We start from the raw sequence: 27,494 nt of genomic DNA, 5'->3' as shown, positions 1-27,494 counted from the left end.
TTCTGCAGTCAGCGGCCCCAAGGGTACCTTCCTTAGACTGTTTCTTGGACCGGGCTTCTCATTTCACCTGCATCGGTCACTTGGGCAAGATTGTGACCTAGGTATTCCTGGACCCCACCCTGAAGCTGCTCATCAGAATCTCTGGGAAGGGGGTGTAGCAATTTGCTTTCCCAGGTATTTCTTATGCACATGGGAGTATAAGAACCATCACCTTATAATGATAGCCATAGGTAATTCAGTGAGCAACTAATATGTGCAGGCAGTGTGTGTGGATTATCTCAGCTCCTCACAACAGCCTTGCAAGAGAGGGCGTAGCATCACCTTTTACAGATGGGGAATCTGAGGTTCAGAGAGACTGAGTGACTTGCCCTAGGGCACACAGCGTTTGAATCCAAGTCCCTCTGAAGACAAAGCTCAGCTGCTTTTTTTTACTACTAGTTGCCCGCCTTACCGGTCTTGACCTTACAGGGCAGTAGGACAGGATGACCGCCCAGACTCACAGCTGGTACCTTCGTGTAGGCCCAGGACTGCCTCTCCCTCTTGGAAGCCCCCCTATCTGAGCCTCATACTCTCAGCACAGAATCGGTGTGGTGCCAAAGAAAGAATGTGGCTTTGGCATCATACACATGTGGGTTCAAATCCCAGCTCAACGACAGGTATCATGTAATCTTGGGCAAGTCACTTCACTTCTCTGAGCTCAGTCTCGTCATCTGTAAAATGGGTATAATGATGCTTAAACCATCAGAGTAGCTGAGTGGATTGAAAGAGACTATAGAAGTAAAGGAGCTGGCACTTAGCAGGTACTCAATATGTGCGTGCTTTAAAGAATAATTTGTTAGCGGTGCATACAAAGTAATTATTCCTCAAAATCACCCCCAAGATCACGTGTCAGCTGAAAACCAGAAGAGGAAGTGGTGACATGTTCCAGGGCCACACTTGGGCCACAGCATCCTGGATCATTGCTACATAAGTATCCCTCCTTAGAGGCTGCTGGATCCTGCAGCCACTCGGGCCCTGTCCCCTGGCTCATCAAGAGCTACCCAGGAGAGGGAGTCAGGCCTGGGAGGGCTCTGTTGGGATCCAGAGTTGGCATGCTGCGGCAAAGCCAGAGGGAGGCCTGGGCCGACTCAGCTGTGCCATGGAGGAGTCCTAGGGGGTCACCTCTCCCCTCCGAGGCAACAGTCACCTCAGCAGAATGATAGAGTTAAACTCCACTGGGGGTTTCCAAACTGTGTTTGCAAACAGAAGGTACATTCATGTAAAGAAACAGACAGACACAAAATTGAAACTAAACTATTTTCAAAGATACATGTATATCTAAACCAACACTTGATACATGGATTGGAAGAGTAGAGGGGGAGGGGCAGAGATGGGGGATGCAACATCTAAAAAAAAAAGAAAGATGGGCCCTGCAGGGGGGATGACCACGTCCACCGTGAGCTGAGGCTGCTGAGCTGCTCTGTGCAGGGCTGTGGGGCAGGGGGTGGGGGCGCTGCGGAAGCCTCTGCATTGGATAGGGCCACTCCACTCGCCTTCCCTCAAGCTTTGGCTTGAACGAACAGTTCTGCTGCTAACAGAAAATTTGGCAACCAGCAGAAAGATGCTCTCTCTCACTCCTCAGATTATGTGGTCGCTTTGGAACCCAGCACAGCCAGTATGAGACCCAGACTTGTGCTGAAGCTGGAGCCCTGTCTCCCTGTCTCCCATCCCATATTCCCTTCGCTTCACCATATCAAATTCTCCCCCATCTTCCAAACAGGCTCTCTGCACCTCCCTTCCTGGCCCACCAACATCTCCTCTTTTGCACCTATTCTGTGAATTTCTCATCTCATAGGATCCAGCTCAAATGCCCCCGAGCCCCGCCCCCACAGCATGTTGGAAGGATCCGTCTGTTTACAACCAGACTAAGAGTCCCCTAGGGCAGACTCCGGTGGGGGCCCTTCTCTGAGCCTGTGGAGCTAGCACAGGGCCCAGCGGAGAGCATGTGTTCAGGAGTGGGCCAGAGGACAGCAGCCCCCCTGATTTCCTGTGAAGCTTAGATTAGAGAAGAAACCTGCCACCGTGCCTTCACAACGCCCAGTTCACTAACTGGGAAAACAGTACCAGCTCTCCAGGAAAGGATGTACACTGTCCAGCAGCCCAGATACTCTGGGGGCCGGGGCCCGAGCCCTTAACCAGAGAGCAGGAAAGAAATGGAATCCCATCGCCTTCTGGATTTAAGTGCCAGCACTTCTACTTGCGTTAACTTTATTTATTACACAAATAAGACATTTACAAAGCACAACATGAAAGGTATGTAACAAAACAGACATTGGTTTTACAAAAAAAGTGCTTACAATTTTTTTTCCGTGTGTGTGTGTGTTTTCCCCTTTTGTTTTGTATTTAAATAAATAGTCTTGATGGCCTGTACATTCCCAGGCTGCTCTAACAGGCTAGTGGAGACATGTCTGAACTGCAACATGCTACGACCACGTGACCCACGCAAGGAACAGACCCCAGGGGGAGGCTCAAGGCAGAGTGGGTGACCCTGGGCAGGGCTCGGCTGGCCACTGACCACATGGTTGTGCTTGGGGCTTTGATCATCAGGAGCAAAAATAAAAGGAAGGATGAGAGCCCTCCAGTCACCAGGGATCAGGCTTAAGCTGCTCCTGTTACCATCAGTACCCAGCGCAGGGCCTGGTAACAGTATTCACTGGATGAGCCCTGGACTGAGCTGCACTGACCACATTGTGAGTGATGCCTTCTCTTTGCCCTGAGTCAGCTGGAACCGTCTTCAGAAGGGACAGGAAGCAGGTTCCCTTCTTGGGCTGCACCCCGTGCCTAGCCCTCCCCCTGGACCCAGAGCAAGAATGGCATATAGGTTTTCATTTGAAGTGCCAGCTTCAAGCATTTGGATTCTGAAACCTTATCCAGACTCAGTGAGATAGACGGTGCTGCAATCGATTAGTGATGTCTGCCACGGGTGAAACCAGGGACAGCAGATACATATGTACCATGACCTTGCTGTCCCTGTCCCAGAGTCTCCTTCCAAAAGCAACGTTATCAGGTTAACCAGAGCAGGAAGGAGGACTTGGGCTAAAACATGCTTATTAGCAGCCTCTAGTGGGAAATGCATTGGGACACCAAGTAATTCTAAAATTACAGGACAAGCTTGGGACAAATGGGCATCCCCTGAAAACATAAATCATGGTCTTGTGCAGCCCAAGCCCTTTTGTTTGAGGTGGAAGAGTTGCAGCAGTGTAGGGAGGATGTGAGCACAGCTGTGTCTGGCCTCCATTCTCAGGAGTGGGTGGGGCTGGCTCTGGGCAGGGCTGGTGGAGAGGCCCAGAAGCACCAGCTAGAATCCTGGGCTTGGCACACTCACCTAGGCAGCGGCACCCTCTCCTACTCAGAGATGGGTCCAGGATGAACATTCTGACTGCCATTTCCTTGGGCTCTGTTTCCAAGCCCCCCATGAGCGGTCCCCCCAAAGAAGACGTGGCCCAAGCACCCCTATCAGGAGTCAACAAGTAGCCAACAAGGGCCCCCGATTCTAACCTGCCCAAACATTCAGAAATGTCATCAAACAGATCAAACACCTTCTCTGCTGTGTCTCCAGTTATGTGCTGGATAACTAGGTGGGCATTACCCCACACACCCCAGGTTTTCTCTTTCCTCTCCTTAAAATGGCTAGTGCCTCTCCCAGCCCAATGTGCCACATCCTTCTCCTTGATCTCCAAACCAATGAGGATCTCTGTTCCCGCAGCCCCTGCCCATCCCCCTGCCTCTTGGTCTGAGCAGGCCTCCATCTCTGCCCTATTGGGCCTCTCAGGGTTGGTCACTGTCTCTTCTCTCTCTGAATTAACTTGACATAACCAGACAGATGGAAATGATAAAATTAGAACATAGCTTTCCTTTGGGGACATCCCACAAACACTGTAGAGTTTTCCAGACAAAAGCAACAGAGTGGATAACATTGGGGGTTGTCGCATATTCAGAATTCAGAGATGGTTCCAAGGAAGTAGTAAATAAAGGCCAATGGGGCAGGAAAGAAAACCTGTAAATTAGGAGGCTGTTGGCGTCACACAATTCAATTTCACCTTTTGCTATTGTAATCAGCTTAAGTTGAAGATGACTCTTGTCTACGTGGGAAAAAATGGGCTGTTCTTTTCACCCTGATTCCAAATTTCAGGGAGCTCTGCCTTCTGAGAGGAAGACTCTGCGGTGCTCCTGGTGGGTTCTGGTTCTCAGCAGGAGAGGGGAAGGCCAGGCCCAGGGGCCCAGCTGGTTGCGGGCAGGATGGCGGACGAGGGGTGGATGTGGAGCAGGTGATCCCTGGCAGCGGCTTGGACACTGGATCAGCGGCTGAGGGGGAGCTGTGAGGTGCCCATGGACAGATGCGGAAGGGCCGGCAGTGTTAGTACTGAAAAAGGATGACCTGCAAGAGGAGGGCATGGGAGGTGGCTGAGCTGGGGGCCGGCCCCACCCAGCAGCCCCCCAGAGGTCTTTGAAGGCATGGAGAATGAGGGTGGCTCAGGGCCCAGATCTGGGTTCAAATTCTGGCTCTGTCACTTACTTGCTGTGGGACCTTGGGCAACTCACTTCACCTCTCTGAGCCTGTTTCCTCACTGTAAAACGGGGATGACAAAACCTCTCTCTCAGAAAGGGGGGATTCAGTGAGATACAAGAGCAGCAGCAAATGTCTCAGGGGCACTGGACACTGCACCCGGCACCCGGTAAAGTGCCGTACGTGCATTATTTCATGGCAGCCTCATCTCCACTCCACGAGGGCATCCCACCATTATGTCCATTTTACAGGGGAGGACACTGAGGCTCAGGGAGGTGAAAATCAGCGAGCCCACAATCACACAGCTAGGAAGAGGTGGGCCCAGCACTGCAACGCAGGCCTGGCTCCAGAGCAAGCTCTCTTCATTACACCATATGCCTCTACCTCTCCAAGGCCACCACAGTCATTGACGCTTACTGCACACCAGGTGATGGGGCAAGCACTTCACGTGCACTCCATCTCCACAGAGTGGAGAGGCAGGTGGCTGCGACGTGCCAGGTGCCTGATGCACAGTGGGTGATCAGGGACGATCTGCCCCTTTCCCTCTCCCTCTTCCACCTAAAGCCTCTCAGCGCCGCCAACACAGCCAGTCCACTGAAGCTCAGGTCAAGGGTTACTGGCTGTCTGGTCAATGGGATGTGCCTTTTCATAGTAAAGTGTCAGGAGGAGGTTTCAAGTGGCCCAGGGACATCAAGTGGGTACAGCCGTATGGCTGTTCCATTTTCTGATCAGGAATGTAACTTGCCCACATCGGTTATCACAAGGAGGAGGCGGAGGAAAGCCACGAGAGTAATCAGAGTAATAACCAGCATCTCCGGAGCCCTTTCTGTGTACCGGGCTCTGTGTGAGGCTCTCTACATACATTATTGCATTTGCTCTGAACAACAACCTTTGCTTGTGGGAACTACTACTGTCCCCATTTTGTAGATGCAGGAACTGAGGCTCAGAGAAGCTAATTGTGTTCCCAGGTCTCAAAGTGAGAAGGTAGAGCTGGGATTCCAAGTCTTCCTGACTCCAGAGTGCAGTGCTCATAGCACATTGCCTCCCCACTCACCCAACCTTGGGCAATGCTCTCCTCTGGCCTCTGGGATGCCTGGCTTTGGGCTCTTATTAAGATAAGCTCTCTCGAGAGGGATGACTCTGGTAAGATCCTTCCCCTCTGTGGGTCTCAGTCTCTCCATCTGATCAATGACAGGTTGGCCCTGATTTCTAAGAGCCTTCCAAGTTCTGAAATTGTGGGATCAGGGGCCATGACCGGGAAGAAATGTGGTCTGGAAACTCACAGGCACGTGTGGCCAAATGGTGATGTGGCAGAGGCACAGGGTTCTACCCCTGAATGCTCAGAGCACCGTTCTCCTGGCCAGGCCAGCGCTGGTCTTGATGAGTGGGTTCAGGGGCCTGCCCGGGGGGCACTGAGTCTCCTCAGAGCTACGCTGGCTCAGGCCTGGAGGGACCTGGGAGAAAGCCCATGCAGTCCTGCACGGACACAGCCCAATAGGCCCCGATTGGTCAAATAGGTTTGACAAGATGTGGACACAAAAGGTTTCTGGGAGCCGGCAGGAAGGCCCGACAGTGCGAGGGCGGAAGGTCATGAAGAAGAGGGAGATATTTTTCTGCAGAGCTGCTGGATAGCAAGTTGGAAATGCAGCCCAGCAAGAGAGAACTCTGACTCAGCAGCCAAACCCAGGGCCAGAAACCTTCCACAGCCAAAGCTGCCAGACTCCAGACCAGCTCATCCCTCAGGCTGAACCAAACATAACCACAAGCTTAGCTGAGCAACCAGGAGACAAGGGCTCATCTGCAAGCGCTGAGCCCAGCCCCAGACACTTCCAAGGCTCCCTCTGCCCTCCAGATAATGGCCAAGCCCCTCACTCAACAGTCCAAGCCCTTCATTATGTGACCCCTGTCAGCTCCCTCCACCTCCCTGGGTCTTGGCCACACTAAACAGCCCGTAGTCCTTCAAAGCCAGGCTCCCCCATGCCTCTGTGCCTTGGCACGTGCTCTTCCCTCAACGCAGAGTGCCCTTCTTCTCTCTGCTGCGTCTCCCCTAGAGCTCGTCACTCCCTCTTCTGGGTCCTCGAAGGCCGTGCTCATCCCTCACCTCACCTGCCTTGTCATCCTGGAGTGTAGCCGCCTCCTGCTCTCAGCCACACACCTCCTGAGGACAAGGACTGTGCCAGTTTGTCTCCGCAGTCCCTGTGCCAGGTCTGACAGGACGAATGCCCTCCCGCAGGAGCGGGCAGCTCTGAGGCAGGTCCTAGGATCGAGGCCAGCTCTACCCACGCTCCCTGTGTGACCCCGGGCGAGCTACTGCTCTGTCTGAGCCCCAGTTCCTGCAGGTATGAAATGGAGTCAGTCATAATCATCCTCCCAGGGAGGCTGTGAAGGGTGAGGTTAGAGAGAGCACTGTGTAAACTGTAAAGTGCTGCAGAAAAGGAAGTGATTACTGAACTAGGCAGACTTCAGAGTCCAACAGCGCTGCATCCCTGGACAAGTCGTGTCACCTCTCTGAGCCTCTGTTTCCGTATCTTTACCATGAGGACACCATCCTCATATCCACAAAGTGACTGGGAGGCATCAGATAACATGTGTAACGTGCCTGCCGTGAACAGCAGCTCTCACTGTGAGCATGACAATCTCAGGCGGAACGTGCCTGGGGTGTGTTCACCCACCACTGGGTTCTGTGGGATTCTGCGCTGAGTCCTACCATTTACTTATAAACCTATCTGTCCAACTAGGCTCTCTGTACCTCCGCACCATATACTTTTTATACCATATACTGTGTGTCTTCCAGCACAGAGCCTGGCACACAGTAGGTGCTCAACCAGGAGGCAGAGTAAGAAGGGCTGTCCTGGAGGAGTGGTCCCCACCCCTGGCTGCCTGTCAGAGTCATGTGGAGTGGGTATTACACTCACAGATCCCTGGGCCCGATCCCAGACCTCCCCATCAGCTCTCTAGGAATGAGGCTGGGGAATCGGCATCCTTACAAGCAGCCCGGGTGATTCTGAGGCACACCAAGACTTCGCTCTGTTGGACTGGAGGGGCCTTGGGGGCCCTTCCAGCTCCAAGGCCCTGGCCCTCTCTCCCTGGTCCCATACCCACTGACTCCTGGGGGCTCCCTGCCTCTCTGAGAACCGCTACAGTGATGTTTCTGAAGGACGCTCCAGGGCCCCGCACTGCCCCAGGACAAAGTCCACACTCCTCCACCTGGCAGCCCGAGGCCCCGCCTCTCACTCTTCTTCCTCCCAAGCCTGTGCCAACGACACCAACTTGCTCAGGGTTCCCTAAGAGCCATGGTGGTGCATGCCTTCCCTGACGAACTCTGATTCGGCCTTCAGGCCTGGGCTCAGACCTTGCCTTCCTCCAGGAAGTCTTCCTTGTGTCTCTCCTGAGCTGCACCTGCACTCCCCAACTCCCTTGGCTCCCCTGTCACAGTTTAATCACACTGTGGTATAACTGTTGGGGTGTGTCTCGCCCTCCAGACTATGGCCTCCCCAAGGGCAGGGTCCATGCTTTCCTCACCTCTGTGCTCCTGGCAACTGACTCGGGGGTCCCGGGCACAGACAGTACATAGCAAATGTCAGCTGAATAAACGAATAAGTGGATGAACGAATGCACAGGTTCTCATTCAGGCTCTGTGACCTTGAGCCACCTGGGCCTCAATGGCCCCATTTCTAAAATGAGAGGGTGCCTTAGAGCAGTGGCTTTCAAGGCTGACTGCGAGGTATCTTGGAGCTGAGAGAGAGGTGGTGGTCCTGTCCCTCTGCGGTTTCACCCACAGCAGCTCCACTCTCCTTCATCTGCATTACGGGTTATGGAAAAGATGAAACAAAGGGTTCCAGTGCATAAAAACAAAGCTTTCAAGCCACTGGACTCGTGATGGCTAAGCACCCTTCTGGATGTTGAGTCCTGATGCTTGAGACAACTAGAGATCCGATTCCACAAAGGAGGCCTTGCCGGTTGACTAAGGTCACTTGCTGACCTGCTATCCCTGGGCCCCACTGGCTCAGGATATTCACTCCCAACAGACAGGAATAAAAGGAGGAAGCAGGAGGAACCAGTGAGACAGTGGGAGGCAGGGTGGTGCGTGATATAAGCCCTCCCTGGAACCGCAAAGTTTGAGCCAAGTAACTAAATTCACAAGTCTGAAAAAGAGAAGGCCAGCTGTTGGTGGGGGCACTGCCTCTGCAGCGGCCGCGCACACAGAACACACTGGCACCTGCTCCACTGACTGCCTCGGGGGCACAGTGGGGGCCCGAGTACGCTGGACAGAGGGGGTCTGTCACAAAGTGGTGTGGTGCCTGCTGAGTGACGAGGAATGCTGCCAGAAACCCATCCCCGGCAGGGTGGCTCGGACCCACCAGACCCAGCCTGGCACCATTTACCTTCTCACCCCGGTTGGAGAGCGGCCCATCCATATCGGCTTTGAGGTGGACGGGGGGCGCGGTGTAAGGCAGCCGGCAGTGCACCTGCCCGCACTGTACCTGACCTGTGGACGAGAGGACGCCTTGGAGCCCATCTCCCAGCCTCCATGCAGGATCCCACCTGCCTGTGCTCCACAGGCTGGAGCCCTGGGACCAGTTTCACCTCCGCCACTTACCAGCTGGGTGGCCCTGAGCACAACTTCAATAGGGTTGGTTGCAATGCTCTAGGTGAAAATCTTTGTAATCTATAATGTGCTGTATGATAACTGTCCAGCTCACTGATAAACACACACTCAGAAATGAATATGTACTGAACACCTCCTACGTGCAAGGCTGTACCCCACCTATGAAGATCCTCCCTTCGCGCCTTGTACCCTCTTATCTCGCAGGTATCACCAGGGCTTTACCCCCCCTACCTCCTCGAGGAATCTGCACTCATGTCACCTTCTTCATGACGCCCTCCTCGACCAGCCTATTTACAATCGCAACCCAGCACCCACGCCCACTCCCACTGCCCTCCTTCCCAGCTTTATTTTCCCTCCCTAGCACTTACTATCATCTGACTTAACGTATACTTTTATTGTTTATTTGATATCTGTCTTTGCCAACTAGATTGCAACTCCAATGAGGGCAGGAATTTTTGTCTGTTTTCTAGATTCTAGATCTTTGTGGATTTCCAGCACCTAGAAAGAGGCATGGCATCTAGTAGGTACTCTTTATATTTGTTGAACAAATCTCTGTACCCTATTCCCACACCTAAAACTGTGGGGGAAAGTCCATCCTTATATCTGACCCAAATCTCTCATGCATCAGCCTCTTTACCACTACAGTGGAGAAGTCCACGGCCTCTCTCTTCCCTGCACTTAATCCTCTTTGGTCACAGGGGAAAGAGCCCTGTACAGAGACTTAAAATTGATATGTAACTTGGGACAAGCCTCTGTGCCTTTCTGAGCCACAGTTACCTCATCTCTAGAACAAAGTGACTGTATAAGATTGGGGATTCTTAACCTGGGATGTTCTAGGAGTACGTAAACAGCCTGAGATTACATGGGAAACTCGATGTGTATGTACATTTTTCTGGGGTCTGGTTCCAATGCTTTTTATCAGGTTCCAAGCTCTAAGTCTCCAGGAAACTCAGCATCTTGTGAATTTAGTTAATTGCAAAGCAAACTGCTGAGGTGACCATCAGTCATGCAGCAAGAGGCAGCAGGTCCAAACACCCTTGACACCTCCTACCCCAAGCTGGGTTCCACCTCAAGGGGAAGAGGCGTTAAAGACAGCCCCTTCTCTAGGCATCAAAGACAGATCCAGGCTTGGTCAATAAAGTATGTGGGCAGAGTCCTGGCATGACTCTGGAGGCCACAGCCCTACTCCCAAGGAGGTCACCTAGATCCATTACCAACTCCACAGCAAGTGCAGGCTGGTAGCCCAGGCTCCTGGTACCTAGAGAGCCCCTGGTCCTTGGCACTTTTAACAGATGAACTAGATCTTCAACAGGCTCTGTGCAGCCTGAATATAAATCATTGTTTATAAAAGAAAGAGAGAAAAAGTCCTTTCTACTGAGCAGACAGTTCAGAAATGGAACAGAACCAAGAGACATGGTTTCCAACTGGCAGCCTGGTGCAGTAGGCAGGACTCTGCACTCCCAGCTCTGCCAACCAGAACCACCACCACCATCACAAGAGCAGCTAATTCTTACCCAGCACTTACTAAACGCTGAGGACTTTAAGTCAATGATCTCATTTGATGTTCACAGCACTGCTTTGAGACCGGTATTCTTATTGCCCTCATTTTTACTGAGGAGGAAACTGGTATTCAGAGAAGCTACGAAGCTTGCTCAATGTCACACAGCTAGTAAGCAGCAGGGATGGATTTGAAGGCCAACAGTCTGACACCAAAGCCCACACACACTTGATCGTTAAGGAATACTGGCTTCCGCTAACCTACTGTGGGCCCTTGGTTTCCTCCTCTGTGCAATGGGATAGCGATCTCTGATGTTTAGAAACATGGTTAATACAGTGTCCGGCCCGTGGCCGGGGCTCAGTACACAGCAGTGCTCTCTTTAACCTCCCTTCTCTTTCCCTTTTACTTGGAGCCAGAGAAGGGAGGATTCGAGTTTGTGGGTATGTTGCAGCCACTTCTAATTTTTCTGGTCATGCCTAGCTTTGAGGAAACAATCAATGGAAACAACCTCAAAGCAAAAGAAAATCTGTGATCAGCACCTGCTCAACAGCAAATTCACTGAATGCTCATCCCCCAGGAGGCACAAGGCTACTCCCTCTCCTCCAGGTTCCTGCTCAAAGGTCACTCCACCATGACCTGCCCCCCATCTCCCCACAGTGCTCAGTCCCCACTGACATGCCTGCCCTCCCTCCTTTATTAGTTTACTGTCTCTCCACCCACCTCCCATGGAACGTGAGCCCCAGGGGCACACAGGCTTTGGTCTATTGCGTTTTACGTTGTATCCCAATGCTCAGGACACAGAAGGTACTCCAAAAATATTTACTGAACACATGAGTGGATTCTCACAACCCTACGCGGTAGGCATTATTAATGTCCCAGTTCATAGATGAGGAAATTGAGGTTCAAGGAGGTTAGATGACCTGCCCACGGCCTCACAGCCCGAGGTACTCACTGTGGCCACATTGGCCTTCTGCAACCCCACATGCACCCGTGCCATCGTGCATTCTGTGGCAGGCTGTAGGTCTGCCTACATTCGGTTCCTCTGCCACCCTACTTCCCCACTCCCTGTGTCTCACCCATCCTACCCATCTTTCCAGTCTCAGCTTGCTGAGAGGCGGCATCTCCAGATCCTCCCATCCAGCACCTTTCCTATAGGAATCATCGCAATTCAAACCACACGCTCATCTATCTGGTTATTGTTCCATGTCGTCTCTCCCACCAGGACGCAGGCTCCACCAGGGCAGGGACTTTACCCATCTTGTTCTTTCCCTAGTCCTCAGGCCCTAGTACAGAGTGGGTGCTTGGAAAGTATTCTTTGAATGGCTGAATGGCTTGATTCTGTTAAGGATCCAGCCCCCTTGAAGCAGAGCCAGGGAACTTAACCCCTGTCTCCAACCCCTAGATCTGAGTGTCTGCGGAGCCCACATCTTCACCCACGAGGCTCCGTAAGGCCTCCCCACGCCTCCACAGCTCACGCGCGCTCCTCCGTGCTCCCCTCTCCCGCAGGCCGGGGGGCCTGGGTGTCGCGGTCACTTACTCTCAATGTAGCCGTGCAGAGTGACCATGCGCGCCCGCTCGGGGCTGCTGAACGGGGAGTAGTGGATGTCGTCGGACAGGGCGGAGGGGAGGCGGGACGGCGGCGCCCCGGAGGGCGGGACGGGATGCTGAGGTGTGTGCTTTTTATGACGCGCCCGGCAGTTTTGAAACCACACCTGGAACGACAGCCTCAGCAGCCTCAGCCTCGTGGACAAGGGCCTCACGCGCCGCCGGGGGACCCCAGAGCGACTGCCTGGTCGCCTCCCGAGGAAGGGCGGCCACGTGCGTCCTGGACCGGTGGCTCCGCAACCCCGCAAAGGCGCTCGAGGGCCCGCCCCCAGGTCCTTAGGCCCCGCCCCAGACCCGAACGCCCCGCCCCCCGGCCCCACCTGGATGACCCCCCGGCCCCACCTGGATGACCCTCCGGCTGAGGCCCGTCATGTCCGCAAGCTTCTGCAGCGTCTGCGCGTCGGGGTTGTTGTCCTGCGCGAACTGCGCCTGCATAACCTGCCGGCGCCGGGGGGCGGTGAGGCTCGAGCGCGGAGGTCGCCAAGGCCCCGGGCCAATCAGAGGCTCCAGCCCGGAGGCCACGCCCCAGACAGCTACAGCCCCTCCCCGCCACCCGCGGGTCCGGACGGAGGGGGCGGAGTCAGGAGCCCCTCTCAGCCGCGCCCACTACTAGGTCCCGCCCACCCTGCCCCTCCTGGCCCGCCCGGGTACCTGCAACTGCTCGGCGGTGAAGGACGTCCGCGCGCGCTTGGCCGGCTTGGGCTGACTGTCCTGTTCCGAGGGCACTGCCCCCTCCAGCGTGAGGCCATTCCCTGGGGGCGACAGAAGTGGCTGACCACGCGTCCCCATCTCTTCTAGTGGCAGCCTGGAAAGGACGGGGGTGGGGGGAGCTGGTCCCTGGAAGGGTCAGGAGCGGAGTTGGCTGGGGGCGGGGACCCCAGGGTCCTAGTCCCTGAGCTCAGTCTTTGGGGAAGGGGCTTCCACTTCTGAGGGTCCGCTCAGTACCAGACGCTTCTCTTTCGGTGTGCCCTTCATGTCTCACAGCCCTGAGGACGGGCGACATTATCCTCGTTTTACAGCGGAGGAAACTAAGGCTGAGATAAGCAACCTAGTATTCTCACAGCTGGCTGACGCTCGCGCCCCGAACTGGGCTCCCTCGTAGCTGAACTGGGGAAACCAAAGGCCAGTGGAGACAGAAGCAAGCAGGTTACAGAACTGTGATCCTAACTTTGTAAAAACAGGTGGAAGCAAAAAGGTTGAAACGATAAACACCAAAGTGTCAGCAGTGGTTACCTCTGAGGAGTGCCATTATGGACATTCTACTTTCAATATTTCTGTAACTTTTGAGGTTTTTACAAAAATCATATGTCATCTTATTTCCCTAAGGTTTAATTTTTTAACTGGAGTATGTTAGCTTTTCTCTTTCCACTTATATTACTATATTACTTTTGCAGTCACACTAAATATATTCCCATTTTATTTTTTAATACCTCATTTTTCTGAATACAAAGGTAATGTATGCTCCTTATCAAAAACTCATAAAACTCAGATAGCACAAAGAAGAAAATAAAAATCACCAGTAATTCCACCATGGTTCACAATTTTTTTTTTTAAATTAGGAAAAATACTATGTTGAAAGAAAAAACAAACACTCCAACACACATATATAGAACAACATCTGGGAGAATATATACTAAAATATGACGGGTGGTGGCATTTGGAGTGATCTTTATTTTCTTCTTTGTGCTTAACTGTCTTTTCTCAATTTCCTATAATGGGTATGTGTGTGTTTAAGTTTAAAAAGTAAAACAGTAGCCACAATTGAGGGCTGGTCAGTAAAGGAGATCTGAGGCCTCAAGCCTTCAAGCTCACCTGCATGGTAGCAGTCTGGGGTCTCACCTGGCTGTGAGAGCTAGTATAACTGACAAGGCTGTGCTAAGAGTGGTCCTGGTTGGTCCAGGTATTGAAGGAGCCTGGGGTCACTGATGGGTCATGGTGTGGGGGAACCTCTGACTCCCGGGTTTCCATCCAGGTCCACTGGGCTAACTTGGCCAGTTACTTGCAGGTAACTTCATAGTACCCCAGCTTCACTTGCCCCCCACCTAGGCCCACTTAGCCTTGATCCTGGCAGGAGAAAGTGGTGGCCCTGGTATGGCCATGGCCAAGAACACTATGGGGATTCCTGACTAGTCCCCAGGCTGGAAATTGAGGCAAGGTGGTCCATACTCCTCCTCAGAGGCACTGGGGATGGGACAGACACTTTGTGACTCAGCCCTTACAATCCCTGGAAGACCTGGACCCTGTGCCTGGGCCTACGTGTGTGGGGAATCACAGTATCAGAGCCAGAAGAGATTTAGGAATCTTTCTAGTCTAACATCCATCGGCTGAGGCCCAGAGAGAAAAGGAAACTTCACGTGCCAGAAGCAAAGCTCAGATCTCCAGACTCAAAGGCCTTTCTCCTTACAGTCCAGGATGAAACCCCCATCCTTAAACCTCTGGCTTGGAGCTGCTGGAGTGGGAGTTGGGAGAATAGGGTGACATCATCTCTCCAGGACTGGCCCAAGGCTGGTTGCAGGCAGCTGGAGGGGAAGAGCCCCCAGGCAAACCAGAGCTGTCCAAAGGTGGAATAGGCTGCCCCATTATGAGAATCATCTCTAGGGTTCGTTGAGTGTCTCCTGGCTTTACAACACATCGGCTCATCTATCTTTGAGAAGGTGTCCTATCATTAGCCTCATTTTACAGATGAGGAAACAGTTGCAGGGACAGGCAGTGACTTCTGACTCCGGAGCAAATGGTGGAGCCAGAAGCGCATGCTCCGTGCGCAGCCCCCACCCCCGCCGCTGCCTCCAGGCGATAAAGGGAGCGCTAGTCCCTAGCGGAGTGTGGACATTCCCTGGGGTGCTGGGGAGGGGTGGGGCAGGAGAGGGCTTGGGGCAGAGGTGAGGCAGGGTGCTGGGCGGGGCGGGTTGGGTACCGTTCTCGGCCGCCCTCTTGAGGTTCTCGATCATGGTGTCGTAGTGGATGCGGCACAGCACCTTCTCCTCGACCAGGCCAAACTCCTCGCCCGTGGACAGCTGGCGCTTGCACGAGAAACAGGCGAAGCAGGCCAGATGGTAGGCGTTGCCGCGCGCCCGACGCACCCAATCGCTGGCGTAGATCTGTCGGCCGCACCTTGCGCACTTGGTCCCAAATCGGCTGCGGAACATCGGGGCAGGGAAGGGGGTGGCGAGGCTCAGACAGGCCATCTGTACCCGCCTCCAAACCCCAGTGGCCCGCCCGTGCCCAGGTTCCTGGCCTCAGGGCCTTGGCTCGGGAATTTTCCTTTGTCTGGATCCACCACCCTCTACAGCCAAGTCCCACCTAGAAGGTGAGCTGGTGGATGGTTTTTATTTTCTTCTTGGTGCTTTTCTGAGCTTCCCAAATTTTCTGCTATGATCACTTACATTTATATAGAAGATTAATCTTCTCTTTAAAGCATATCACGTCAAGGGATAATATTAAAATACTAGGGAAAATATAAAAATATTAATAATAATAAGCAAATTGTTGAGCACTTTCCCCATGCCCAGCCAGAGTCTGTGTTTTATATTCATGACCCCAATTTTCATTTTGCAGATGAGGAAAATGGGGACCAGAGAAGGAAAGTAACTTGCACAAGGTCACACAGCTTGCAAGGATAGAAACCCTAGCCAGTCTGTCTCCAGAGATGAATAAACTGTATCCCCCGGTATAGTGAAGCTCTCAGTTTCTTGGAAGAATAGACAGCTATGTACTTCCTGGCTTTGTAACCCTGGGCAAATTGTTGAACCCCTCTGAGTTCTCATTTTTCCTGCTCTGAGCTGAACTAGATGACAACAGCAATGACTACCACTATTTGTTCAGTGCTTTGCAGTCTGTTAAGTAACCAGCTAGTCCCAGACTCTGGAGCCCTGTGATAGTCTAACAGTAAATGTCAAAAACACAAAAAAGCCCAAATCCAATGGCCCCTTCCCCCTTAAGCCTTCCTTGATTCTGCCTCTTCTCCTCCTTCCTCCTGCTTTGTGGTGTGGCTACTTGGGGGCGGCTCCCGCCACCACCAGACTGGGAGCCCCTCCAGGAAGCAGCAGAGTTTATTTCGCCCTGTCCCAGAAGTCAGCCCCAGGTCTGACCCCTGAGCACCAGGGAAGACTTGTTCTTTACGTGGATGACTCACCCTGTGACCCTGTCCCAACCCTCAGGACCTCAGTTTCCTCTGGGGCACACTCTTATTTCAGGGAATGGTGCCACCACTCATCCAGCTCCTCAAGCTTAGAAACCTAAATCATACACTCCTCCCTGTCCTCAACTCCACATCCAACCAACCATCAGGCACTGTTGGTTCCCTTCCCTAAGTATCTCTGGGACCCATCTCCTCCTCTCCTTCCATACTGTTGCTTTCCTCAGCCAGGCTCACATTATGTACCCCTCACTGCCAGTCTCTACCTGATCTCCCAGTGCCACCCTTGCCAACCCATCCTCTACACAGTGGCCACAGCGAAGTTTCCAGCATGCACACTGAATCCTGTCCCTGCCCTGCTTAAAATCCTTTGGTGGCTCAACTCTACCCTCAGGATCTGGCCCAAGATCCAACAGACCACATCCTCTCAGGCTCATCATCCTCCCTAACCTTCCTCCAGATCCCCCACCCCACACCCAAGCGTGAGTCCCACTCAGCCTCAATGGAAGTTCATTCCCCAGGTCTTTATGGCCCCCTCTGAAGCACTTTCTCACCCCGGGCCTTTGAGGGGCTGTTCCCTCTTCCCACGTGCTCTCCCGAGAGAGTCCCACGGCTGAGCACCGTGGGAGCTGGGAACCAGATGGGGGTCTGGTTCCTTGGCTCTCCTTTCCATCCCTGGCATTCCTGGGAGAGGACCAAGATTTGCCTCTGTGAACCCAGGGCCGGCACACTTCCACCCGGAGGAGAATTCCGAAACGCCTGTGAGTACGTGGAGGAACCAGACCAGCAAACGCGCTCTGGTTACAGCTTTGCCTGCCTTGCAAAGGCAAGCAACTGCCGGTTGAATAAACGGTCTTGAGTTGAACTGAGCGCGGAGCGCGGAGGCCTCGGCCAGCCCCGGCTCTCAAACGTATCCCCGACGCCACTCTCTCCGACAAGGAGTGAAGAGAACCCTGCCGCCCACGGCGCGGTTAGCTTAGGCAGCGCTGCGCGCCTTTGCCGGTCAACCGTCCCCTAAACAGAGGCAGTTCCCGACCTCGGAAACTCAGCTCCCCTAGGGGAGAGCCCCGCACAGCCTGTGGTCTCTGTTCCCAATGTCTCAGTAAAGGGTAGAGGAAACCGCTTTGCCCACCTTAGCCTACTCCCGCCGCGGGGCCTATCCCGGGTTCCGATGCCCAGCTCCCGATTGTGAGCGCTTTCTGGCCTCCCAGAGGAGGAAGAAGGGCCAGCTGTATGCAGAGCCCTCGCTGCGGTCCGGGATCCTGGGGTGGAACTCTTTCATTGCACCGCCCCAGTTTCACCGCAACCGCGCGAGGTGGGGACACTGGCACCCACTTTGCGCACGTGGAATCAGAGGTTCAGAGTGGAAAAGTGACTTGCCCAGGACCACACAGAGTGTGGGGCCGGGGTTGAGGTTTTTTCCGAGGTTCAAAACGGCCCTAGGCCCTGCGGAAGCAGCCGGACGGGAGACGAGTAGAGTTGAGTACTGGATGTATGAACAGGCAAGGGACCTGGTCTGATCGCGTCGCGTCTCCTCTCCCGACCGCGGATCCTGGAAACTCCCGCGGGCAGGGCCTGGGACCCAGCCGGCTCAGGAAGGTGGGGAATGCGTTCCCAAGGAGCGGGAAGAGCTGGGGAAGGGAAGGTCCCGGCCTTCAGAGGCCAGGTGAGAACGGCTGCGTCTCTCGCCTGTGGTCTCCGCGCGGCCAGGGCCTGTGCGCTGCGCCAGAGTGTACGTTCCCGAGTCCTTGGGCTTGGCTCTGCAGGATTCCTCGTCCCTGGCCAGGAATGCGTCCAAGACTCCCCGCGCACCCCTGATCTTCCCGCTCCACGAGTCCCGGACGCCCGACGTTCTGCGCCTACACTGGCGTTCACAGTGCTTCCATCCCCTTGCTCCCAGGCGGGAGCCGCTAGTGATCTCTGAGCAACTTTGTCACTCTCCGTGCGTCATCCCAAATGCGAAGAGCTGTCCCCAGCCCTAGGATCTCCCTGCGCTTGCCGTAGCTCAGCCCAGTTAACGAATTCACCCTCGCACTGGATCCTTGCATGGGGGTGGGGCGTCATTATGCAGTTTTGAATGCGTTGCGGGCCTCTCCTGAAGCGCGTCCCCCACCCAGGGCAGGAGTCAGTGGCACAAACAAGGGGCAGGAGGAGGATTACGGATCGAGGCTCTGACAAACCGACAGACTCCTTCCCAGGCGGGCCGCGGGGTCCGAGCCGCCGGATTCCGGAAGCAGCGAAATCGGCGGCGGAGACAACGAAACCTCAAGAAAGGGGTGTTCGGGAGCTGCGAAGGGAGGCCAAAGGGATTAGGGGGCGCCGATACCGCCCCTCACCCCAAGCAATGTGCGTGCCCTGAGTCCCGGCGCGCCGGTGGGGCCAGGGCGCAAAGGACAGAGGCGCTTTGGGGATGGAGAGGTGTCCGACAGATGCGCATCCTCGCAACTACTGCAGGGAGCAGGGTCGGCATCTCCTTGCTCTCTCTCCCCTGAATAGGGAGCAGAGATAACTGGGTACTCTTGGCTGTGCAGAGGGAACTGTGTGCCCTTGACCAAGTCAGGCTCACTCTGCCGGCCTCCTGCCGCTGGATACCGAGTAGGCGCTGAGTAATTATTTGTTGGATGAATGAGCCTCAACGAAAGAGCCCATCGGAGCTTCACTGCGACCTCTTCCCTTATTATTAAGCTACCCCTTTTCTGCATGAGGAAACCGAAGCTCAGAGTGGGGAGGCCAATGTTAGTTACGAAGCTAGTGAGCCAGAGTGCTAAAATTCAAACCAAGGTTCACTGTGTTTTGCGTTCAGGACGCTCACTTGACGGCCTTGGAGAGATTCTATGAGGCAAACAACGGGATCGCAGGTGGAGCCCTTCCTATCTCCTCTGCTCCTTCCCTTCCGGGCAAACCCTTAAGCCCAAAAAAACAGCACCAGCAATTAAGAGGTTAAAATGCCCTGTGCCTCGGAGGTCCCGGCCTGAGGCCCCTCCCCCGAACGCCCCTCTACGCTCTCCTCAACATCTGTCCCCCAACAGCTGGCGGCCGCTGGGCCGCTCTCTGCCGCGGTGGGGGGCCGCTTCCCAGCTCTGAGCCTCCCCGGGGACCCTCGCTTTGGGGGAGGGGGAGGGTTCTCCCGCCGGAGCCCGCGGTCGGAGCTTGGGCTCAAGGCGGAAGAAGGAAGGCTGGGGGCTTGCCCTAACTCACTTGGGCCAAGCAGGGGACAGGAACTTCAGCCGGCAGCCCCCGTGGCCCAGCCCAGGGCACTCTCTGAACCCCACCCCCATAAATGGGAGGAGAGGTAGTTAACCCTTTACTCCCCACTCCCGTGGCCAGGAGGCAAGTGGGCCAGGGACCATGGTGACCTGATCCTGGCACAGTTACTCCGGTCACAGCCTCTGAGGAGGTCACTAGTGCTCCCAGGGCCCACCTAGGGAGAGTCATATGTCAGAGCACACAGTGGGTGCTCCCTGTGTGAAGCCAACCAAACGGGGCAGGGAATCTTAGGGCCAGCAGAGGGGGTCTTTGCCATTCCATGGGCCCCACCTTGCAGAGGAGCTGCTGGCATATCTCACCTCTAGAAGAGTATTGAACGTTTAGACATGGAGATGGTGGAATCAGGCAGCCATGGGGCTTATCCAGACCCTGCCACTTATTAGCTGTGTGACCTCACCTTTGAGGGCCTCAGTTTCCCCTCCTATAATGTGGGGATTATGAGAGTATCGTACTGACTGGGTGGACCTGAGGATTCAATGCCATACAACATGTAAAGCGTTAACACGGTTTCTGGCTTAGAGAAGAGCCCCACACATTCTCAGGAAGAGTGTCCTCACCCCTGCCCAGCCCCTCTTCCACTCTCCCTCACTGTGTGACCCTGGGCACATCACTTGCCACTCTCCCAGACCTTGGTCTCCCCAACTATACAATGAGCACGGTGCTCCAGGAGGCTGAGGGAGCCAGGAGGGCGCTGCAGATCAGCCTGTGCCCCCTTTGGGAGCAGCAGCTGCAGGTCGGTGGATGGGGGGTAAGCTGTCTGGGGTTGTGATTGCTGAGGCCATGGAGATGCTCCCAGAAAGGAACACTATTTTTTCCCCAGGACTTTTCTTCACTTCTTGAAAGAAAATAAAAAGAAAAATGGTCTTAACAAAAAAAAGTGAAGAAATTAAAAACAATATCACATTTCCCTGGTGGTAATTTTTTTTCTGCTAGGACTCAGGGAGTGAGGGGAGGTGGGAATCTGGTTGAACCCATAAGGGCTGGTGAGGTCCCTGTTTGGAGGGAGAGTTGGAGAAACTGAGGCAGAGAGGTCCAGTGACCTTGCCAAGGGCACAGAGCCAGTAGAAAACCAACCCCTCTCAATAATGCAACAGAGCAGGGGCAGCCTGGGACCTCCGGACTCCCCCGACCTCCATGCTCTGCAGCCTCCCGCCCTGGAGAGCTTGGAGTGCCTTCCTAAACTTCTGACTTCCTGAGCCCCCAAGGCCGCCAGCTCTGCCAAGGGAGACTGAAGGAGGGTCTACAAGATGGTGTCAAGGAGGGGCAAGATGTGGGATAGAACTGAGGAGAAACCCTCCCTTGGGGGATAAGACCAGAGGCCACAGGACCAAGAGAGCCCTCAGTGCTTCCTCCATGGGGTCTTGATCACTCCCTCCCTCCCCCATCCCCATTGAGAGATCTTGATCTTGACCTCTTTTTGGACAAAGTACTCCAGTCCATATCCCATCAGAGTCTTGACCCTGGGCTTCAGGAAACAGAGGGCTGGAGAAACTCAGCACATGGGCCCTCCTTGAGCCCCAGCTCTAGAGAGGGGAACTCTGCCTCCCACACCACCATTCATGCTCTCTCCAGGAAGAGCTCCCTTATAGCAGCCACCCGGAGCCTGGGCTGCTGCTCAGAGCAGACAATAGTCCCCGCCTGGCGCTCTGCTGGCTTTTTCTTTCCCTTTTTGTGGGTTTTATTATTTTTGTTACAGGTGGGGCTGCCAGGGATGGGTTATGCCCGCAGGGAAACCTGGCTGGGGGAGAAATGTTCAGAAGAGCCACAATTCTTCCCTCATCCCAGGGAATGCGAGCTTTGATTCCCTTTATTTTCTTAAAATGAAGAGCTGTTTTAGTTTTGCTTTTGGGGCTCTCGTCACTGGAAAAGGATTAAGGCTCAGGGAGCCTGCAGCCCAGAAATGGCTTGGTCCCATCCCTGCTCCCCAAACTGCCTGAGGAAATGCCAACAGGGGATTGTGCCTGGAATCCACCGACAATGGTGAAAATGGGGATTATTGTGGCACCCATAGCACCTGCCATTTAGGGAGCATCTACTGAGCCTTCCTCCATTTCCTGGCCTCCTTGGCAGCCTAGAGAGATAACCCTGGAAGTAAGACACTGAGAGCAGAGAGATGCAGTGATCTGCCCAAGGTCACACAGTGATTCAGTGTTGGCCTGATGAGGCCCAGTCTCTGCCTCTCCCCATAACAGCTACACATCCCATCCTTCACTCCATCCTCCATGCTGGAAGGGGGGCTCCAGTGGAGGCTCTGAACAGTGGGGTCAGGATGTGAGTTTTGACCAATCCTTGAAGGTCTGGTGAAGCACAGCATCCAAGGAGGCTCGGTCCAGTCTGGGCATGACCTGGGACTGAAGAAGCAGCTAGGAATTGTGGTCAAGTGGCTCATAGGGCTGCCAGGTCAGTTGTCACCAGGAGAGCCAGGAGAGGGGTCCAGCCCCGCCTTGCTCTCCAGGAGAAGGCCAAGATATCATCATACTGGGTTCCCTAGGCTGGAGCCCTGTCCCTGGCTAGCTGAGGAGCCCAAAGAGCCCCTAAATGACAGCTGGCTTGTTTTTTACCAACTGGAGTCAGGCCTAGAGTAGGGAGGTGTCTAGATAGGGACTCTACCCTCCATTTCCTGCCCTGGCCAGCCAATAGGACAGTGGGGCAGGGGGAGGAGATCTCACACTCTGGTTACACACCACACAATGATAACCCTGCTCTGAAACACACACACACAGCAGTCCACAAATCCACAAATCCATGTTCACATCACACCCTTGAGCCCTGGGCGCCTAGGTTAAGACCTTAAGCAGGAATGCCCTCTGGGGGGTGGTGGGAATGACAGGATTTCAGAATCCTCACCCTCTCACCTCCAGATCCCTGTCCAGATGTAATCTCGTCCTGCCCACCTTGCACAAAACATACACACACACACCCCGAGTCCCAACATGCACACACAGACACACACTCTGGACACTCATGCGTGAACTAAAGGACAAATGCTGGTCATAAAGGAACACCACGCTGCCCACACACCCCTGACCCTGCTCAGTGATACATTTCCCCAAGGCCACTGCACAGATCCAACCACAGATCCATACACTCACACACACTCCTTGCACCCTGAGTCCTAGGCCACCTGGTAGACCCCCCCCATGCACACCCTTTCACACCCCTACACAAAAGAAGAGCCCACCTCTTGAACCATGTTTCCTATGGTTTCCCCAGAGTACCCCAGCCCAAAATGCTGCAAACTTCCTCCTAGATTCAAGGTCCTCTCTTTCCAAGTCCCCAGAGACTCAATGCCAGGGGGACGGGGCTGGGCATCGCCTTCCACCACAATCCCTGACTCTCAGGGGATCTTTCTGGGGCTCGAGTCTTCAGGAAGACTGAAGACATGACCTCTCCCGAGGCAAGGATGGGAAGGACGTCTGTGGGTTGGGGGGAGGCGGGAGTTAGGGGAGTAGCTTTCTCCATTTCCTGAGAAGCCCCTTGGGAACAGGCGCCCATCCCAGCAACCAATCCCACTCCACTTTCTTCGGACTCCGTAGGCCTGGTGGGCCGCATCAAGCCTGGTACACGCTTCCCGCCGAGATCAGAACAAGACGGCTGTGCCCCTGACCTCGCAGTGACCTCGACCCCATGACCGGGTCAGGCCAGAGCCGCGTGGTTGGAATCAAGGCGCGCGCAAGCGGCGGAGACCTCGGCAGGAGGATGAGCCGGGCTGCTGTCGAAAGCCGCTGGGACGCGGCACTGCAGCGCGGAGAGCGCAGCCCAGAGTGATCCCACTCAGGGCCCTGGCTGCGGCGCCCGACTCTCCCCCTTGCTGTCCCCACGGCCCAAAGTCCGAGCCTAGACCCAGGAGAGCACGAAGCGGGGACCTGAAGCCACGACAGAGCTGCGACTGGAACAGGCGCCTGGGACCCAGGCAGGACCCCAGACTCGAAATGCGACACTCGAGCGACGCCGGGATCTGAACTGAGGCGGAGCCGGAGAACGAGGTTGGGGCTTAGGACGAGGCGCTTGAATATGGGATTGGATCTGAGAGCGATGCGAGACTAGTGCTTGGGGCCGCACCAGACCCGAACCCAGAGCGGAGCCGAAGTCAGAGCCGGGGCAAGAGTCTGGAGCCCAGCTCAGGGTCCGGCCGGGAGAGACGCCGGCACGGCTGGAGTCGGAGTAGGGTTGGAACCCAGCGCCGGAGCGCACTGGAGATGCAGCCAGATCGCGGCTGGGAGCTGAACGGGTCAGGGCCAAAGCCGGGACATCAGAACTCGACCAAGACGCTGCAGGTCGGAACTGGAGCCTGAGACTCAGGCAGGACCCAAGACGGAGCCAGAGACGCGACCAAAACCGAGTGTGCCGCAGGAATCGGAGACGGATCTCGGGCCCGGACCGGTGCCGGCACCCGGGCGCGGCCTGGAGCTCCTCGTTCGTGGCGCTGAGAGCCGGCGGGCTGGGCCAGCGCGGCGCGCCGGGAGTGCACTCAGGACGCGGGGGCTCCGGAGCCAGAGACCACGCGCCGCAAAGGCGGCCTCCTCGCGCTGGGGGCCTGCCTGCGGCCACACCGCTAGCCTGGCGGCCGCAGCCTACCTGAAGTAGTCCATCTTGCAGAAGATTTCCTTGTTCTTGATGTAGCAGCTGTTCTGCTGCCTCAACGACGTGCGACACACGGAGCATTCGAGGCACCGCACGTGCCAGATGAGGTTGTTGACCTGGGAAGGGGGCGGAGTGGGAGGTGGCTCAGCGCGGGCCTCTTTTCACGCCCGGCCCCAGCCTCCCCGGCCCCATTTGCTGACAGAGACGCTGGAGCTCTGAAGGTGCGTGTGACTTCCCCATTTTTCTTCTGTAACACTGAGGCTTGGGGAGGTAGAAATAAACTCTTCCCATTTTTCAAACGGGAACCCGGGGGCGCAGAGAGAGGCTAGGACTTGCCCAAAGCCCCGGGGTCAGGCAGCCGCTGAGCCGGGACTCGGAATTAAGTGGACCTGGTCCCGGCGTTGCTTCCCTGCAGCCCTCTGGGCTGTAACCCACACCTCGCCAACATACACGCAACACCCCGCCCCTGTCTCACCTTGAGCAGATACCGGTCCAGGATCTCGAGGCCGCAGCTGGAGCAGATGTTCTTGCCGGCAGACGGCACGGAGGAGGCAGCAGAGGGCGGTGAGCAGACAGATGGCGTGCTGGGCGTACAGGGGGAGGCCCGACCCTCGTCCTTGTCCAGAGAGCCTGCCAGGGCCTCGGCGTCCGACTGAGCCTGCAGTGGGGGAGAGAGTGAAAGCCGAGCGCTAAGCCGGGTGCCCAGAGTTGCCGCTGCCTCAGAGACCGATCTGGGGCCCCACCGCACCAAATGACAACGAAATCCCCTCGAGACGCCGCGCCATGGGCTAGAGGACAGGAATGGAAGGGCCCTTTGGAGAGGAAGAGACGGCCCCAACTTTTAACACGCATGTCCTCGATGCCGGGAGCGGTCAAAGCCCACATTCCTGGCTGGAAAACCGAGGCTCAGAGAGGGGCGGCGCCCTCAGGGAGTCCCCCAGCTCATGGACAGCGGTTCGGGGCCCGAAAGCCGGGCCAGGTCCCCAGGACCGGGCCGCCGGGGGAGCGGGTACCGAAGGCAGGGCCGAACGAACTCACCATGGCGGGTGGCGCGGTCCCTTCAAGGCAGCGGGTGGTCGCTTTGCAGCCGGACCCTGGCTGGGCCATCACCTGGGGGAGGGGGGAGGGAACGCAGGCGGCGGCGGCTGCAGAACTGGCTCCGCGCAGCCTGAGCCCAGCGCCTCCCCGCGCCTGTTATATAAACCGGCGCGGAACAATGAGTCCTAACTTTGTAGTGGGCATTTAAAGCCCTTCCCCACAAAAGCGGTGTCTCTCTAATGAAGCAATTTGAATTTGGATTGGATTTTTTCCCTCTCTCTCCCCCTCTCCCTGCACTTAACCCGTGGCTCTTGAAGTAATCGCTTAGTTCCCTTGCAATCCAAGCCTCTGAGGGGGGAAAAAAAACACGCGCACACACACAAACTACCTGCAATTAGAAATTGTCGTGAATGCCCAAGATAAGAGGTAGCCAGAGTGTCAATTCCAACTGTCAATCAGTGAGATCCATCAGGCCGCCCAAAGAATTGCAAATTTGATTTTTTAATGGTAGTAATTAAAAATCGAATTTTTTCTCTCTCCACACACCCCCCTTCCTCGCTCCCTTCTCCTCCTCTCGGCACAAAATGCAAAAAGGGGAAAAGAGAGAAAGAAAGAAAGAAAAGAAAAAGGAGATGGAGGGGGGTCGTTTGAGGAAAATAAAACCCGGAGCGTTGGGAGCATCAGCCCGCGGGCCCTGCGCGCGCCGAGAAATTGATGTGGCAATATTGACACACATTCAGGCGCCTTTCGAGGGCCAGTCAGAGGGAAACCCGGAGCAAAACGGGGGCGAGGTTGGGGGCGAAACGCGACAAAAAACCGAAAACAGAGGCATCCAGGAGGAGGAAAAGGCACCCTCCAGAACCTCGGCGCGCCCGGGACCGGCCCCGCGTCGGGATCCTCAGCGTTGCGCCCGCACAACCCCCGGCGCCTCGGCGCTATCAGCGCCTATTCAGACGGACAATACCCGCCTCGCCTCCTCTTGATTCGCCTGTGTCTTTGCTAAATCGCTTTTTGAGAAATTCCTCCAACATTTGCATAATGTGTTCCCGCTTTCCTCGACGCCCCCCCTCGCGCTCGCGCGCGCTCACACACTCACATACACACACTCACAGGCGCACCCCCGCACCCCTCCTCCCTGTGGCTGCCCGCCACCCGGCCCGGCCCGGCTGGGTCCCGGCCCCTGCCCGACCCTGGCCCGGGCCGCTCACCCGCTCGCTCGCTCGCTCACCTGGTCGGTGGCGGGGCCGCCCTCGGCCGGCAGCCGGCAGCCCTCGGGCAGCGCCGGGGCGGCGTTCTCATGCTTCCAGTACATGGGCCGGGGAGCGGCGGGCTCAGAGGGCGCGCAGCGCGGAGAGCCGCGCCGAGGGGGGCCACGGCCGCAGTGGGAGCAGAGGCTGAAGCAGGAGCAGGAGGAGCGCGGAGGCGCCGGCCTCGCCGCCCCGGACCCGGCCCCAGCCCCCGCCCCCGGCCCGCGCGCAGCCCCGGCCTCCCTGGCTGCCGCCGCCGCTGCCTCGGAAGAAGGTCCCGACAAACTTGGAGAGGCCCCCGCCCCCTCCTTCTCCTCCTCCTCCCCCTCGTCGTAGTCCTCCTCCCCCTCTCCCTCCTCCTCGTCCTCCTCCCCCTCCAGCTGCGGCGGCGGCCGCCCTGCCGCTGGAGCCCCGCTCGGTTCAAGATGAGTCATGCGTGACCAATCCCCTCCCCGCCAAGGGAGAACGACACACACAGCGAGGCAGCGACCCAGAGACACACACACACAGACGTATAGACACACAGAAACTCAGAGCTGCTGACAGAGAGCTTCAGAGACACGCTGACGTACAAAGGCACCGACCGGCAGGCACACATCCACACAGCTCTCACTACTGCCACTTCCTCAAGGGGCACCCACAGCCCTCAGGCATAGCCCCACTCACAGGTACAAGAGGGACCCATGGGCACGCATCATCCGCCGAGATGGATTCCGTATAAAGTCACACATTATACTCTGTTGATGCAATCCCATGCCTGGTACATTTGTGTACATACTGATGTAAATGATGACCTGTTGACGTCATTTACAGGAGCATAAGGCTTCGGCACATGCTCTCACACATCTGCACCCATACCTCTGCTCCGCAACAAGCAGAGTGCACCGGATCCTAAGGACTGAATGGAATTGGGCTGGGTAGGAGAAAGCCATTACTGGGGATGGGGGGAGGTGTTTCCCTGAATT

General features: G+C 55.7%; 1 protein-coding gene across 1 annotated transcript; it reads right to left on the bottom strand.

The window, feature by feature from the left end:
* Positions 1-4,337: 4,337 nt before the first annotated feature.
* Positions 4,338-26,622, bottom strand: LHX6 (LIM homeobox 6). The gene is made up of 10 exons (XM_087419159.1): positions 26,511-26,622; positions 25,283-25,435; positions 24,720-24,902; positions 24,239-24,360; positions 15,173-15,393; positions 12,910-13,010; positions 12,601-12,696; positions 12,191-12,365; positions 8,932-9,035; positions 4,338-4,417 (listed from the first exon to the last, which is right to left on the bottom strand). Exons 1-10 carry the CDS (start codon positions 26,592-26,594, stop codon positions 4,397-4,399), a joined length of 1,260 nt encoding a protein of 419 aa, XP_087275285.1. The 5' UTR covers positions 26,595-26,622; the 3' UTR covers positions 4,338-4,396.
* Between the last annotated feature and the right edge of the window lie 872 nt (positions 26,623-27,494).

The sequence above is a fragment of the Ceratotherium simum genome, chromosome 29 (assembly GCF_057802395.1).
Source record: "Ceratotherium simum simum isolate JZ-2026a chromosome 29, ASM5780239v1, whole genome shotgun sequence".
Classification (NCBI taxonomy): Eukaryota; Metazoa; Chordata; class Mammalia; order Perissodactyla; family Rhinocerotidae; genus Ceratotherium; species Ceratotherium simum.
The sequence above is the reverse complement of the archived record's forward strand: the minus strand, read 5'-3'. Positions and strand labels throughout refer to the sequence as shown.